This window comes from Heloderma suspectum, chromosome 14, assembly GCF_057233095.1.
Source record: "Heloderma suspectum isolate Gila_16-S chromosome 14, 16-S_ref, whole genome shotgun sequence".
Lineage (NCBI taxonomy): Eukaryota > Metazoa > Chordata > Lepidosauria > Squamata > Helodermatidae > Heloderma > Heloderma suspectum.
The window spans coordinates 23,902,256-23,917,005 of NC_139471.1; the positions used below are offsets into that span (position 1 = coordinate 23,902,256).

Sequence of the window (14,750 nt, forward strand, 5' to 3'; positions counted from 1 at the left end):
GGTTTTCATGTCTGGGACAATGAAACACTGGAAAACTTGGCAGGGTCATGAAATATTCACTTAAAAAAAAATGTTTAGGCCGCAGGGATGTTCCAAAAGAAAATTCTAATTGTGTGCCCAGGAATTGGGGGTGGGGGAGGCAGGTGACAGGCTGGCTAAGACAGGGCACGAGATGTGCTCTGGGCAAGAGAGACCCATAGGATACTGGGATCCAGGAGTCTGGAGAGGAAAAAACAACCCGATGGATTGCTCCGTAGTAATACTGGTTGGCATCTGGCAGACGATCAGTTCAGTCCAGAAGGGCCTGACTGTTGGTCCACTGGTCACCTATGCGCCTAAAAGGAATGTGTGAACTTTTTTCCTAAGCTTGATTGCTCTGTGTGTGTGTGTGTGTGTGTTTATTTATTTATTTATTTATTTATTTATTTAATTTTATTTACAACATTTACAGTCAGGGCCAGAAATATTGGAACAAGGATAACTGTTTTGGCAGTTGGCCTCTGCACACCACCACATTGAAGTTAAAAGGAAACACACCCAGATAGGAGCGAAGTCAGGAGTCATGGTTTTGGCCAGCCCCCTCCTCCCACAGCTACACCCCCCTCCCCAGATTCAGCAAACTTCACCTGGCAGCTGTCGGTGGCACAAACTGGCTGTTTCACCTTCGAAACAGTTTCACTCCACATGCGCTGAGAGAGACGGGCAAAGTCCCTGTTTCCAAGCGCGGTAGGAAATCAACCTGTGAGGAAAACTGTTGCTTCTAGCAAGGGGGGCTTTTCTTACTTGGCAGAATCTATTCCTCCCTTCTTGGGATCATCTTAAAAAGCACCCTTGTTAAGATTGCATGGCAAGTATAATCTCATCCAGTTTCCATTTTGAACCAGGCGTGGCAGTTCAGCAGCAGGGTCATGAGGCTGCAGCGTGGGAGAAATCCAGAGCTCCAGTCCCCACACCTCAGGCCAGCCACACAGCATCTCACCGACCAGTCCTACCTCACAGGGCTGGTGTGAAGGCATAAATCCACTTATTGCAGGATGACCAGGGTTCAAACTTGCTGTATGAGTTTGTGACAAGATCGGTCAAAACTCTGACTGTCAGCTTTAAATCAGACGGTTGGCACATCTCCGGAACCTTTTGCATTGACCATCTTTGCTTTGATTTCTTTCCTCCACCCGCCCCGGCCCCCCAACCTCTTCCTTTTTAGGCCGAACTACTGTTCCCAACTTAGATGAAGAAATTGACTTAGTGGCAGATGTGTTGTCCAAACAGGATGATGCCCAGCTGCGCCTCGTGCAGAAGGGTAAGGCCTCCCCTGGGCGGTAAACACCCCCTCTGCCCAACATGGATGCATTACTGGGCTTGCATGGTTTTAAGTGACATACAAAGCATCTTGGAGAGCTCCTTGAGAATTCCGAGGTATTCTGACTGAAACCCGGTCAGATTCAGCGCCCCACTGACATCAGAGCCACCAGCCTCCACTGGCGAGCTCCCTTCAGCCCTTCTTTCTCTGGCCTATGTATGGGGTTGGGTTGGTCTTTTCCTTTCCAGGATGTTCCTCCTCAGAGGCAGAGGGTACAGGATGGGGTGCATGTGCAGGGGGGTTGTCTTTTGCTTATCTTAATCATCCCCCCTCCCACCCTTTTGTGATCATACATAGAAACCCCTGTTCCTACAGCACAGCACTCCAAGGACAGTGTGTCAAATGCAGAGTCCTCGCCAAGGGGCCGGGCAGTCCACCCCGCTGGAACACCCCGCCCGCCCACCGAGGGGGTCCAGAGCTCCCCGGTGGAGTCATCGCGCATGTCTTCGAACGACGCGCTCATACTCGGTGAGCAGTTCAGCAAAGCCATGGGGCATCCTGGGTGTGGCAGAACAGGATGGATGTGCTCCCCGTTCCACCTGCGAGGGAAAACCTGGATAGGTTGATGTGCCAAATTCCCAGACCTCCAAGAAAATGTACACATCAGATGGGATCTGAAGGCTGACACCCCGAGAACTCATCTCCATGGTTAGGACTATAAGGAGCCTCCACAATCAAGGGTTGTCTACCTTTTGAATGCCAGCTACTGGGGAGCAGCAGAAGGAGATGGCTATTTTTATGCTAAGCTTTGGCCTCGCACTTTTCGAGCTGATCTTATTAACCATGATCTGTCTGTCCATGCCTTCCCCAATCTGGTTCCCTGCAGAGGTCAGCCGGGAATGATGGGATTGCAGTCCAACACCTCTGCACTGCACCAGGTTGGGGAAGGTTGATTTATATTAATTACTGGTTTGTTGAACAGTTCATTTTAACATGTATATGCCATCCTTCCCCCTATTGGATTTCAGGGCAATGTATAACTTAAAGGTGGAACAGAGGTATTCTTTCATTTTTTTATTGCAGTGATTTTAAGTTATACATTGCTCTGAAATCCAATAGGGGGAAGGATGGCATATACATGTTAAAATGAACATTTAAATGCACGAATACATTTCAGTCAATATAAACAAAATCATAAGGGCTAGAAACTTCATTTAAGAAGAAGAAGAAGAAGAAAACACAAATGCTTAGGAGGCTAGATAATATCTCTGCTTGCAAGAAAGCAGGGTGGGAGGGGGCACCCTCATCCCTGTCTGTAAAAGGTGCTCGCTCTGTGTACTGGCCTCATGCGCTTTGGACATGGTGTACTGTGGAGAAATGGTGCGTGAACGCTCAGTGTTTTTATTTTCAGTATTTTGTCCCGCTCCTTAGCCAGCAAGGCTCCTGGAACAGCTTGCGATCAATCCGTTAAACAAGCCGTTCCCTGCCCGCAGCCTTTCAGTCTAAAAAGAGACGGCACACAAGGGAAAAGCGATGGAGGGGGGAGAGGTATTGAAGGGAGCCAAGTGAAGGCCTGCTGCAGCCTCCGCCTGTGTATTGGCCCGGCCGTGGGCTTTGAGCTCTTAGGTTAGAGATGCCAAGATAGTGATAAATCAGATCCAGGTTTACTGACAAGGAGATACTTTGTTGAGTACAATCAGCACACAGGCGTACCCAGTGGTTGGCTCAGACAGCTTCTCTGAACCCTGAGCCACGGGGTACCATGGGTCTTATACCATACATGTCAGCAGTGAGGCAGCATGACAGCAGCAAGCGCCATCTAGCGTTCATTCCCAGCATAGACTCGCAGTGCTTTGTTCCCAGCACAGCCACTTGTAGCTTTAAGGTAAACAGACTTCACTTCCCAAGCACATCTTGATCACTCATTCGTATGGAATGTGCCAGGCTGTGCCATCGGCCCTTTGACTCATCTTCACATGCTCAGAGGCTCACTAGCCAGAGAATTGCACTGATAATGAACTTAAGCAAGGCATTATGGATCTCTAGGCCCCTCTAGCGCTACAGGTGACTTGGTTACGCTCCTGGGGCCAATGCAGCCTGGGGCATGGCTGATGCCGTTCTCCTGTCCCCGTGTCTCTCTCGGTCTTCTAGGGATGATCGTCGTGTGCACCGCAGCAGGGATCGCAGCACTGGTGGTGGCCGCGGTTTGCTGGTGCAGGTAAGCCCAGCGAGGACTTTCCTTGGCCAGGCACCACAGAGACCCGCCTTCAAGGTGTGCCTGGAGCAGGCGGGGTGGGGGGGGATGGACAGCAGAGGCAAACTCATGTGTGCATGCGGGTGTGTATGTGTTAATTGTCCTAGATAAACTTGTCTTTCTATTTTGTTTGCTGCTTTGAGCTTATATGAAAAACTGCTATAAAAACGTAGGTGAATCTGCCTTTTGGGGGTTGTTTTTGATCATTTGGCTTTTATGTCGCACGTCTTCCATCTATACAAAGCGCAGTAGCATTTCTTAACTCATCTGGGTGTTGCGCAACAACAGCCTTTTGAGGCAGGCTGGTGCAATTCCATTTTTACAGATGAAGAAACGGAGTGTTGGGTTGTCCTGTTCCCATAATCCACCTACCTCATGTGGCAGCAAGGCCACTTGGCAAGGCAAGGGTCTGTGCACTTCCTGCCCTGCTTGTGGGTTTTGCAAAGGCAGCTGGCTGAGCACTGTTGGAAACAGGGCACTAGGCTAGGTTGACTTTTGGGGTGATCCAGCAGGCGGCTGCTGTGTGTGTGTGTGTGTGTGTGTGTGTGTGTGTAATTTTTTACTTCTCCCACTGCAGGCTGCAGAAGGAAATCAGGCTTGCTCAGAAAGCTGACTACCCAGTTCACAAGGCACCGCCCCCTCCGTCATACGACAAGATCTCGGTACGCCATCTCCCCTTGCACGCCTGTTTGCTGGCGGTGTGCTGACTGTAACGCCCTTCCCTGTTGAAAGGGGAGCCGTCATTCCCAAGCCACGTGCTGTGAAAGAACCGCTCCTGTGCCTAAATAAACAAATGGCAGTCTCCTATGGGTGGCCCAAGTCTCCACCCAGACACCTTGGGCCACCGCATCTCTGAATGAGCTGCTGTTCGGGCCCCGCCACATTCTGATCAGTCTCGGCTGGCACCTGGGGAGTCACCCTGCCACAACGCTGCATCAGATGCGGCTGACGCAATTGCTCCCAGTGTACCAGAGTTACCTAGCCTGGGAAAGAGGTCTCCTGTCCGGTGGAAGAGCCCATTGTGCCATCCGCTCTGATTCGGGGATGGGGAGGGAAGTTTGGGAAATCCAGTGTGAGATTGTGATTATTTTGTATTTCCTTTACTTCTGAACTCAACGACAAGTTCCACCCTGCAGTAGCATGCACGTTGTGCCTGAGTTTCCCCTTTCCTTTTTCCTCCAAGCCTGGTGATAAAAAGCTGGCACAGAGTGCTCAGATGTACCACTATCAACACCAGAAGCAGCAAATGCTCTCCATGGAGAAGTCAGTAAATTTTTCTTTCTCTTTTTCTGGCACTGGTTTTTAGCGTGTTGTTCTCGGGACAGGCGGATAAGCGCAGTCCAGCCTCGCCAGGATCCTCGAGACATCCTCTTGCTCCTCGTCTCGTCTCCGGTTCCCCTTCGCGTCTGCAATTGCTGCTTGCTCTGTATGAACACTAAACTTGCACAAACTGAGCAGGGATCGAACGGGAGATTTGTGCAAGTTTCCCCAAATTTGCACAACTCTTCTGATTTGTGCAACTTTCCTCCGTAGGTCAAAGTGGGGCTGATTCAGAGGAAATTTGCATGAATTGAACTGGGAATGGGGAACAAGACAAACACAAGCACATGTTAGACAATTTATGAATATTTTCGGCGGACGTGTGTTCGTGCTCGCAATCAAAGCTTCGAGCGGGGCATGCATGCATGTTTTGCGAACAAAAACAAAATGCTGATACATCCCTGTTCCGTTCAAACTTTTGTAAGTTTTCCTTTCTTGTTTCTACCACGGCAACTAAATCTGCTTTGCTATAACTGGTGGAAAAGGACCACGAAGTCCCAATGCCAGGGCATTAAGCTGAACAAAGTTGCTGTTTAACTTGTCAATGCCAGGCAAGTAAAGTGCTGCATTTTAGACATGTGGGGGTAGAGCAGCGCTGTTCAGCCTCTTTCAGCCTGAGGGTTGTATTCTACTTTGGAGACGCTCTTGGGGGCCGCACTCCAGTGGTGGGTGGGATTGAAGGCAGAGGGGGCAGGACCAAACGTACGGAGAACATCAGAATATTTTAGCTTAAAGCCTAAGTTCAACACCCCTGGTGTAGAGCAATATCCTTGCCAGCTTCTGTAAAGTCATGGCCAATTGATGACATTCAGGGCAGTTCCAGACCTTAATTTTTTTCACTTAATAATTGAAATATTTATAAGCTGCCTTTCTGCTCTACCTGGGCCCCCAAGGTATGCACATGGTGAACATGGAAACAGCTTACAATAAATAACCAGTTTAGAAAACGGAGCTATCTTTAAAAACATCTGAGAGAGCTTAATCATTAGGACCCAGGAAAAGTCAAATTGAACAGAAATGTTTTCACTGCCTGCCTAAAACTGGGCCCCCCTGACCTCTCCAGGATGGGAATTCTGCAGTTGAGGTGCTGCCACAGAAAAGGCCATGTCCTATATTCTGACCAACCTAACTTCTCTTGGTGGGGGGACATGTTACAGTGCTTCTGAAGATGATTGCACTGTACAGGCTGGTTGAAATGAAAGGAGGTGATCTTTCAGATCTCTTGGCCCCAAACCTTCAGGGATTTATGGGTAGGAACAAACACCTTGAATTGGGACTGGAAACAAATTAGATGCCAGCGGAACTGATATAAGCCCAGTGTAAAGCACACTGCAGAAACCATTCTGGCTGCACATTTTGCACCAGCTGCAGTTTCCGAACAGTCTTCAAGGGCAGCCCCACATGGACCCTGTTGCAGTAATCTAAACAGGAAGTGATTAAGGCATGCACCACTTTGACCAGATCCCTCCACTCCAGGAAGGGGTTTGCAAGTGTCAGACTAGCCAAAACTGCCAGTCTGGTTCCTTTCCCAACCTATCTGGAGGTTACTTGCCATATGTGCAGGACTCTTCCTTCCCACACTCACAGCTGGGACTGGATTTCCCATAGCCCTTTGCAGTGAGTAATGGAAGTATCAGTGGATGCCGTGTTTCAGAAAGACACTGGCAAATATCTTCTGTCCAGGGGAAATGAAGTCCTTCCAATCCTGCAGTGCGCCAACTCATCCATGTGATTTTGTGTTTCTTTAAATGTTGGTGCACTGGGGGTGGGATGGGGGGAACGGGATGTCTAAATTATGCACAGCATGAAGAAAGAAATCCATAATTGTGAGAGGTGGTGATGGACTTTAAAGAAGGATCAGGGAAATTTAGATGGCTTTAAAGAAGCGTTGGGGAAATCCATAGAGGAGGGGATGCGTGTTTGCAAAAAGCCAAGTGTCGTCTCTAGATCAGGGATGGGGAACCTCCAGTCTTTGGGCCTGAACTGGCCTGCAGAGGTTTTCCATCCAGCCCATGGAAGCTTGGGCTCCCTCCCCAAGTCCTGCCCCCTGGCCTAGAGGCTTCCAGGGACGTGGGGAGGAGTCAGGGAGAGGAATCCCTGTGTTATTTCCAGTCTGTCATCAGAAATAACAAGGGGATCTCCGATACTTGGTGTGTCGCTGACTCTCCCCACTGGGAGATTCCCCCATGGGAGGGGGAGTAGCTGTCTAAGTGCTGCACATTCAGCTGGTGCTTTTAGGTGGATCTGATGATGTAAGGGGGCAGGGTGGCACCCCCTGATGTCATCCAGCTGGAGGGAGAGCTCTCCGTGGGCCAGTCAGGTCCCCAGAGCTGATATGTTCAGAGGCCAGATACATCTGCACATTGGATTCTGGGGTCCGTTAGGGAGATGGCATTCTCAGTCCGTTACCTGCTCATGAGCTTGTGAATTTATATCCAGCAGCTCCTGTTGGATGACCTTTGGTCCAATCCAGCAAGGCAGTTCTGGTGGCGCTGGACTTCCAAACACGGCCAATTGGATTGCAAAACACATCAGATCTGAACACCCAGAGTTCTGCAGGTGGTCAAACCTGAAAATGGAAGTCTGGAAACCAGAACTCTGGACCCGGGACACGGATTAAAAAAACAGGGAGCAGCTCCGGATGACCCTCTAGCGCGTGGAAGCCCCGAGGACATGGGAAGAGGCATGGGTGTTTTGAGTTGGGAAAGGTCGGGGGGGTTCCATGCTCCGTGTCCTCCCTCCTGCCTTATCACCATCTCAGTGTGTGGATTCTGCCCCCCTGCACCTGCCCCCAATCTCTAGGAATAAAGAAGAGGCCAAGGTTCCCGAATCTGTATCCTCGGACGAAGAAAACGAAGACGGAGACTTCACGGTGTACGAATGCCCTGGACTGGCTCCAGTAAGTCCTTTTCCCAGTAAGCGGTTCTTCGCCCCGCTCTCCCGAAAGCTTTCCCACTCTTCCTCTGCATTTCTTGCCGATTGGTCGTTTGCTTTTCTAATGGGTAATGGTGCACAGTATGCTGTTTATTTCTTTTGTGTTCCAGGTAAGTATGCCCTAACACCCCCCGTTCCGTTTAGAGCTAGGGATGTATGGATTTCGTAGATCTGTCCTGTCTGTTTCGTTCTGTCACCCGCTCGTTGATGGAATCGGATTTTTCTCAATTTCCTGAACTTGCATTTGCATCGTGTAGTGTGCAAATACACTCATGCGAATTTGCACTTCTGGAAATATGTAACTCACACCCCCATGGGCATTTTCACACTTTTGCCTAAGGGAGAAAATGTGCATTTTTGATAATTCTTTTTAAATTTTTCATATTTTTGTATGACTAAATTTGATTACAATTCCGGAAAGTAAAAAAATGGCCCACACGTTCACACAACTTAGAAAAAGCTGTTCCACTGCAGAATTCATGGGATGGAGTCACAGGAATCTGATCTCGCTTGAACCCATTGCAGATTTCTCTGACACCCCTTGTTAGAGCCCTGTTTCTGGACAGCCCGTCTCCCCCCCCCCCCCGCAGTTCACAGGACAAGGCTGGCCATAAAGCGAGCAATGCACCAGAAGGGGGGACCGTGGCTGTTCTCTCCCCCCCCCACCGTGACAGTGGTGCCAGGAGCCCCAATAGGCGAGGCTCCCTTTAAAGAGAGACAGCTGCTGAATCCCTCCGGGCAGCCTGGAGAGTCGCCTTGCCAGGCCTTTTCCAGTCTGCTTCCAAAGCTGTTGGCTTTGTTCAAAGCTAATCATCCCCAGCGTTGCTTTTTTTATCTTGTGCCCGGGGTGGGGTGGGGGTGGAAATCTGTAGCATCTGTGCAGAATCCCACAGCCCAGGGGTCAAATCCAGCTTAGCTGGGGCCCCACTCTAGCCCTCCAGCTGGCCACGCCTCCTTCCCTTGGCCCCACCCCATTTCCACCAACCCCCGGACATTTGGTTGTTTCCCAGATTTTGTGCTGTTTCCCCCTCTCCTAAGCCTCACTTAATGGCAGGAAGAGCTTTAAGCGAGAATGTGCTGGGCTGTGTTTTTTGGCCGTGGTGCATTTTGGCCCCGCCCCCTTTGCCTTCGGCCCCGCGCACTAATGGAATGCAGCCCCCGGGATTAAATTTGGCCCTCAGGCTGGAAAAGGTTCCACACCCCTGGTCTGCAGGGTAGGAAAGCTCCGCTGTTGTGGGGCTGTGCTGAAGGCCACCGAGAGCAGCGAGGTCCCCATTCAACCCAGCACAGGGCGTCTCCTGCCCGTCTTGAGGCTGCTTTGCCGAAACTGGGCGATCGGGGACCTTCCTGCAGTGGTAGGCCACCCGGTGCTGTACAGTTGCTTTGGGCTGCAATTCCCACAAGCCTTAGTGGGCATGACCAACAACGGCCAGGGATTATGAGCATTGTGGACCAATGCTTCTGGAGGGCACCAGGTTGGAGAAGGCTGCTCTAAGCAAACATGGCGATCCACGTGTGCATGCTGATGGAGACCTAGCACCGTTTTTGTCTTCTTGAGACAGTGTGATCCGCACCATCCGTGTGAATTCATCTCAGATTGGAATAGGCATGTAGAGGTGTCCAGATTTCACAAAACCTGCCTGTTTGAAACAGAGTCCTGGCCAACTGAAAAGGATTGTACACCTTGAATCGGCTTTTCCCCAACACGTGGGACCACAACCCCCATCACCCCCAGCCACGGGGATAATGGGGGTTGTAGTCCCACACATCTGGAGGGCGCCAAGGTGGGAAAAGTCTGATTTTTAAAATAAATTACTGAATGAACTGTGAGGTAATATGCAATTGAAAATTACGAATGCGATAGTCGTGTAACTGCCTTTTTTCCATTTTTCCTTGCCCCTTGCAAACTCCCACCCCGCTCCCCAAATCGCTGCAGACCGGAGAAATGGAAGTGAAGAACCCACTCTTCGACGACTCCTCGTTGCACCCCCCACCCCCCAACCTGCATCCATGACCCCGAGCGGAATGTGCTCTGGACGGTGTCTGCTGCCTGCCTGCCTGCCCACCTGTAGGAACGCCCTGAAACCGCTCCCCTGGAAAAAGGCTGGAGCGCCCACCACAGCGAGCCCGAATGCCCCCCTGCCCCCCCCCCCCAGTGACAATCTAACCTCAGAAGCCGAAGGCGGCTTCGTGGCTTTGGGCAGGGCGCTTCCCTCTCCAGCTCGTCACCATTTCTGCCGCCATCTGGTCCCGCTGCTTCTCGCTGCTCAGATGACCGGCACCTGGACAGAAAGGCAGGAGGCCTTTGCAGTGTTTTGTTGGCTTGCCAAGAAGGAAGGAAGGGAAGGAAAAAGGGACAAGTGTCTGTCTTACGACCCTGCTGTAACAGTCCCCAGCATCCATGCCAAATTCCATCTTGATGTCTCTCCTCAGAGCAGAAACTTACACCATGCAGCATAAATGGAAGCAAGTGGAAGAAATCTATCTTAAATCCACTGGTTCCCCCACCCCCCACCCCAGTTTGTCACAAATGTATACCTCGTGGTGGCTTGTTACAAATCCCAAATGTTAAATTTGAATGGTCGGGGGGGAGGGGGTGTTAATGCCTCCCCTCCACACAACTTATAACCTTTTTGTGTAACACAAGCTGTGGGAAAGGAAGTTCTCACTGCTTTATACAAAATCTCTCTTCTTCCCCCACACACAAATGGGCTTACCTTCCCAAGGTTGTTCCGGGGACATTAAAATGCCCATTTTGAAGGTGCAAAGTGGGGGCAAACTGAGGCTGGAAGAAATGGCACAGAATATGGCCAAACCAGGATCTGAACTCGAGATTTCCATGCGCTTATCCACTAGAGACAACTGCATCTTCCAGCTGTTGGGTTGTGACCCACCATGGGGTCTCACCCCAGCCTAAAATGGCTCACACCCATTTTTAAATTTGTCTTTTCAAAGGGAAGACACAGACCCCCTATCTACAAGACAAACATCAATTGGTTTAGAACCCATTTAACTCTCACAGCTTCCCCCCTTTGCAAAGAATCCGGGGGACTGTATTTTGGGGAGGCTGACAATTCTCTTCCATCAATTCCCACTCGATTTGCAGAACTGGGTTTCCCTGGGGAAAAGGAATAACTATTAAACCAGATTAAAGTCTCCAGTGTGGATATGCACCAGAGATAAAGCGAATAATTTGTGTGTGTTGTGTGTGATGGGGGCGGGGGGAGTGTAGCCACGTAGGTATAATACTTTAAAATTCTAAATGTGCACTCCTATGCATGTTTACTCCAAAGTAAGTCTCACTGTGCTAACAGGGCTTCCTCCCTAGTAAGCATCTGGAGGACAGCAACCATAATGGGACCCCAGGCAGGAGGCAGGCTCCAAGCTGCAATGATGGTGAGCAAGTCTGAGCAAAAGCAAGGGTGAGGGAGGTTTAATTTGGGGGTTGTCCAAGGTGGGGTGCTTCATCTGGGGGAATATTTCCTGTTTGGGCAGGGGGGGAGCTTCCCTTCAAAGCTGAAGTAGGTCATTGCGAAACATCCAGTCTTGCTGAATGTATGTGCAATACCGCCCCCGCCATCAATTTTATTGGGGATTATTGCTGGACTGGACTGCAAAACTCCAGCCCCCCAAATGTAAGGGAGGGGGCATAGCTCAATGGTGGAGCACCTGCTCTGCATGCAAAAGAGCTCAGGTTTGATCCCTGGCAACTCCGGGAAGGGGCTAGGAAAGAATCCTCTCTGAAACCCTGGAGTGCCAGCCAGTGTCAACTAGAGCGGTGTGCAAACAGCCTCTCAGAATTCTCCACCCGATCTGTGGGCAGAGAAATGGGGGGGGGGGGCAATTTCACTGCATTTTCCTGAGAGTCTTCTTCCCTTGTGAAAGAGGCTTCTATTGTTCTGCCTCATTCTCAGGGTATTTCATAATTTATTTTTGTGAGGTTTTTGAGCTTACCTAATCACTGCGAGGCAGCCAGGGATGCAGTGACATCTTTCTGTGACGCATCTCCCCACTGCTCTGCTGCCTCCCAGGCCGCCTGCGCTTGCTGATCTGAAAAGGCCCTAGGGGAGGAATGGCCCCATGATGTCTTCTCCTGCGTTTTAATTGAAATGCGGGAAGCCGAGGAGGCTGCAGCCTGCTGGGGAGATGATCGGACAACGAGAAACAGGACACTTGTGCACACTTCTGGGCTCCCTTCTAAGTAAGGTAAGCACCAGCAACCCAAACCCAACTGATGAGAATTTCTCCAAAATTTTCTTCACCGTTGAATTTCCCCCCGAAAGCAATTTCTTTTCTATCGCGTTGAATGAGAATGGTTGAAAAAAATGTGGGAGAAACGTTCAGCACAGCACTAGCGTCAACAATACAGGGCTAGGGTCTGACTCGGTAAGAGGCAGCTTCCTGGGTCCCTCTTCTGTTGTCAGCAGCGAAAGCAGGAATTGGGGTTCTGTCCATATAGCAACGCTAGCCTTCTGGCCAAAATGTTGCTCCTTTGCAGGCTGAACAGGGCAAACCAAACCAACCCCCCTGTTTTTAAGTCAGTGAGGAGCAGCTTAACTTCTGTGGGGTTACTTCCTTGCGTGAAACAGGCTCATCCATCACTTGCAGCGGCACTCATGCGCTTTTAAGTGTGACGCCTTCCCACGAGGGATCCTGCGCTCGCAGGGAGCTCAGAAGGCGCCATGTGTGATAGCAGGACCGGGTGCGTTCCCGGAGCTTTTCCAAATGCATATCTCAGGATCACCTCTTTTGTCGGTGTTATGGTTGTGCCTATGACTCTTTTTTCCAGCTGCTTCCCTGGGCAGGTTTTAGTAATATGCCAGGCAGCCCTCTGTTCCTGCAGCAGAATCACACTCTGGCCCAACCCACAGCGAGGCAAGTTGATAGGTGAAGGTCCAGATCTGGCCCTCCGAGGCTCCCTAGGTTGCCACGCCCCTTTCCCCCAATGGTTTGCTGGTTTTCCAGCTTTTGCACCCCCCCCCCCGAGAAGGCTAAAGTGCCTCTCGTAAGGCTGAGTTCCTGGCAGGAGGATCTCTAGGCGAAGATTGACTCCGGCCCTTGGCCTGAAAGAAGCTCGACAGCCTTGGGGTGAAGAGATGGGCTCTTTCGACAGGGTCATAGAGCGGACCAGTGTCTTCCTCGCTGGCCTCTGAGACAAGAGACCTCGCAGCCATCCTCCGTGGCTACTCGGGTATCTGAAGTGGTCTTGGTTTGGATGTTAGCATCTATGGTTGCTGGCTGTCGCTTGTAATGCTGGGCGGGGGGCCGTGAGCCTCATCATTATGGGAAAGAGGATTGAAGAGTGCAATGAAAATGCCACCCAGGTGATCCTTAAACACGTTTTGCCAGAGGGCCAGACAAGTTTTTGTGCATGACGGGCATCCATCTGAAGACGTCCGTCACATTTTGGGAACAGTTGCTTCTGCTTTCTACTGCTTTGCTTTGAATTTTGCCAAGTGCTCTTTATCTTTATCTTGCTGATTCCCCCAGTGCCCCACGACTCCCTGGAACTTAAACTCTGAGCTGCAAGATCTGGGTTCAAGTCTCTGTAGCCCTGGACCACACAGATCCTTGATCTTAAAGAAGGGGATCAATCCATTCACCCAGTCTTTGAACTACATTTACACTTTTAAGTGCTACTACACTTTATGGGGCCCTCCCCTCCGCTGAGCATGCATTTTAGCCTTGGTCAAACCCCTGTCATTCCACCAGCTGTTTGGCACGGAATTATCTTGGCTAAAGCCTTTCTTCTGAGTCTTACTGGGGGTGTGACGGGGCGTGGGGGTGGGGAACCACACTTCTATAACTTATTCATTCTTCTGTTACATGTGACTCTCCCTCCAAACTACTTCTTGTGCAGACTGCGTTTAGTATTACTTTAAAAACAGAGAAATTTTATTAAAGGACCAAATTTCAAAGCGACTCATGATTACTTCCCCCACCCCCTTCTGTGTCTTAAGATGAGCGGATTTTTCCACCGTTGGTTTAAGGGCCATCTTAACGCAGTGTGTGCGTGTTCCCACTCATAACATCCTATTCTGGAGGACTCTTTTGTTCTTAACTTGATTGCCAACTTGCATGTTTAGAAACCACTTCCCAGAATCCTCTGGGTAATGCAAGTAATGGGCCACCAAGTCACCCTTGTGTGTCCCAGAGGATTCCAGGAAGTGATTCCAGAGTGCGCCCTTGGGGGCTGCTGGCTAGATGGGCCAAAAATAGGGAAAGCTTCCCCTGCTGACATCTACCACTTATGCTGTTGAAGGCACAAGAGAGCCTGCCAGAAGAAAAGGTGCCAACCCTAACAAGGAATTGCTGGCACAGTTCCTGCAGGTGGAGAGATGTCAGCACAATTTTGCCCAACCAATGTTTGCAGTAAATCTGGGTCTTTCTCTTCAAGAAAGGAATTTTGATCAAATTAGTGCGATTTCTCAGAGGGGGGCTTCATGCATCCACCCTGTAAGTGTTTCTCGCTTGCTTCCTTTTGCCCTTTCCAGCTGTGCAATACAAAAGAAACGCTGGCCCAAGCCAGGAAGAGGAAATGCAGGGCCAGCGTGGAGAGCTTTTACCGCAAGGGACGATTTCCTAAGAAATCATCCAGATTGCAGAGAGAGCTTCTGCCTGGACAAAAAAAGTAAGTCTGGCTGGAATCCCTGGATGTACAGTAGTACTGGCTGTACTCAGCACATGTTCAGAGGTAGTTCTTTCTTTTTAATATATAATGGCAGTGCAGAAATGTAGCAGAAGCATTACACAAGCATAACCAACAATGTAATGGAAAGGAACATAATAAATGCACAATGAAAACATTGATCAACCATTAATCAAAATTCAAGTAATTAACCAATTCAAGTAATGCAGATTACAGTTGGAAATGGCGAGTGTGCTTGTATAAAGACCAAGAAGGTTATTATTATTGTTCCATAGAATCTTAGAGACCAGTAG

At 50.0% G+C, this 14,750-nt stretch overlaps 1 protein-coding gene across 2 annotated transcripts in view; it reads left to right on the forward strand.

Annotated features, from left to right (window-relative positions):
- The window catches only part of NPDC1 (neural proliferation, differentiation and control 1), a 57,671-nt gene extending 43,051 nt beyond the window's left edge, over nt 1-14,620 (forward strand). The window contains exons 3-9 of one of the 2 annotated variants that reach the window (XM_084821084.1): nt 1,205-1,300; nt 1,658-1,828; nt 3,452-3,518; nt 4,132-4,216; nt 4,738-4,817; nt 7,677-7,773; nt 9,745-14,620. In XM_084821084.1, the coding sequence (XP_084677210.1) occupies nt 1,205-1,300; nt 1,658-1,828; nt 3,452-3,518; nt 4,132-4,216; nt 4,738-4,817; nt 7,677-7,773; nt 9,745-9,822 (674 nt within the window). In that variant the 3' untranslated portion in view covers nt 9,823-14,620. The remainder of the gene's footprint in view (nt 1-1,204; nt 1,301-1,657; nt 1,829-3,451; nt 3,519-4,131; nt 4,217-4,737; nt 4,818-7,676; nt 7,774-9,744) is intronic. The other variant, XM_084821085.1, reaches the window with a different exon arrangement.
- Nucleotides 14,621-14,750: the final 130 nt, after the last annotated feature.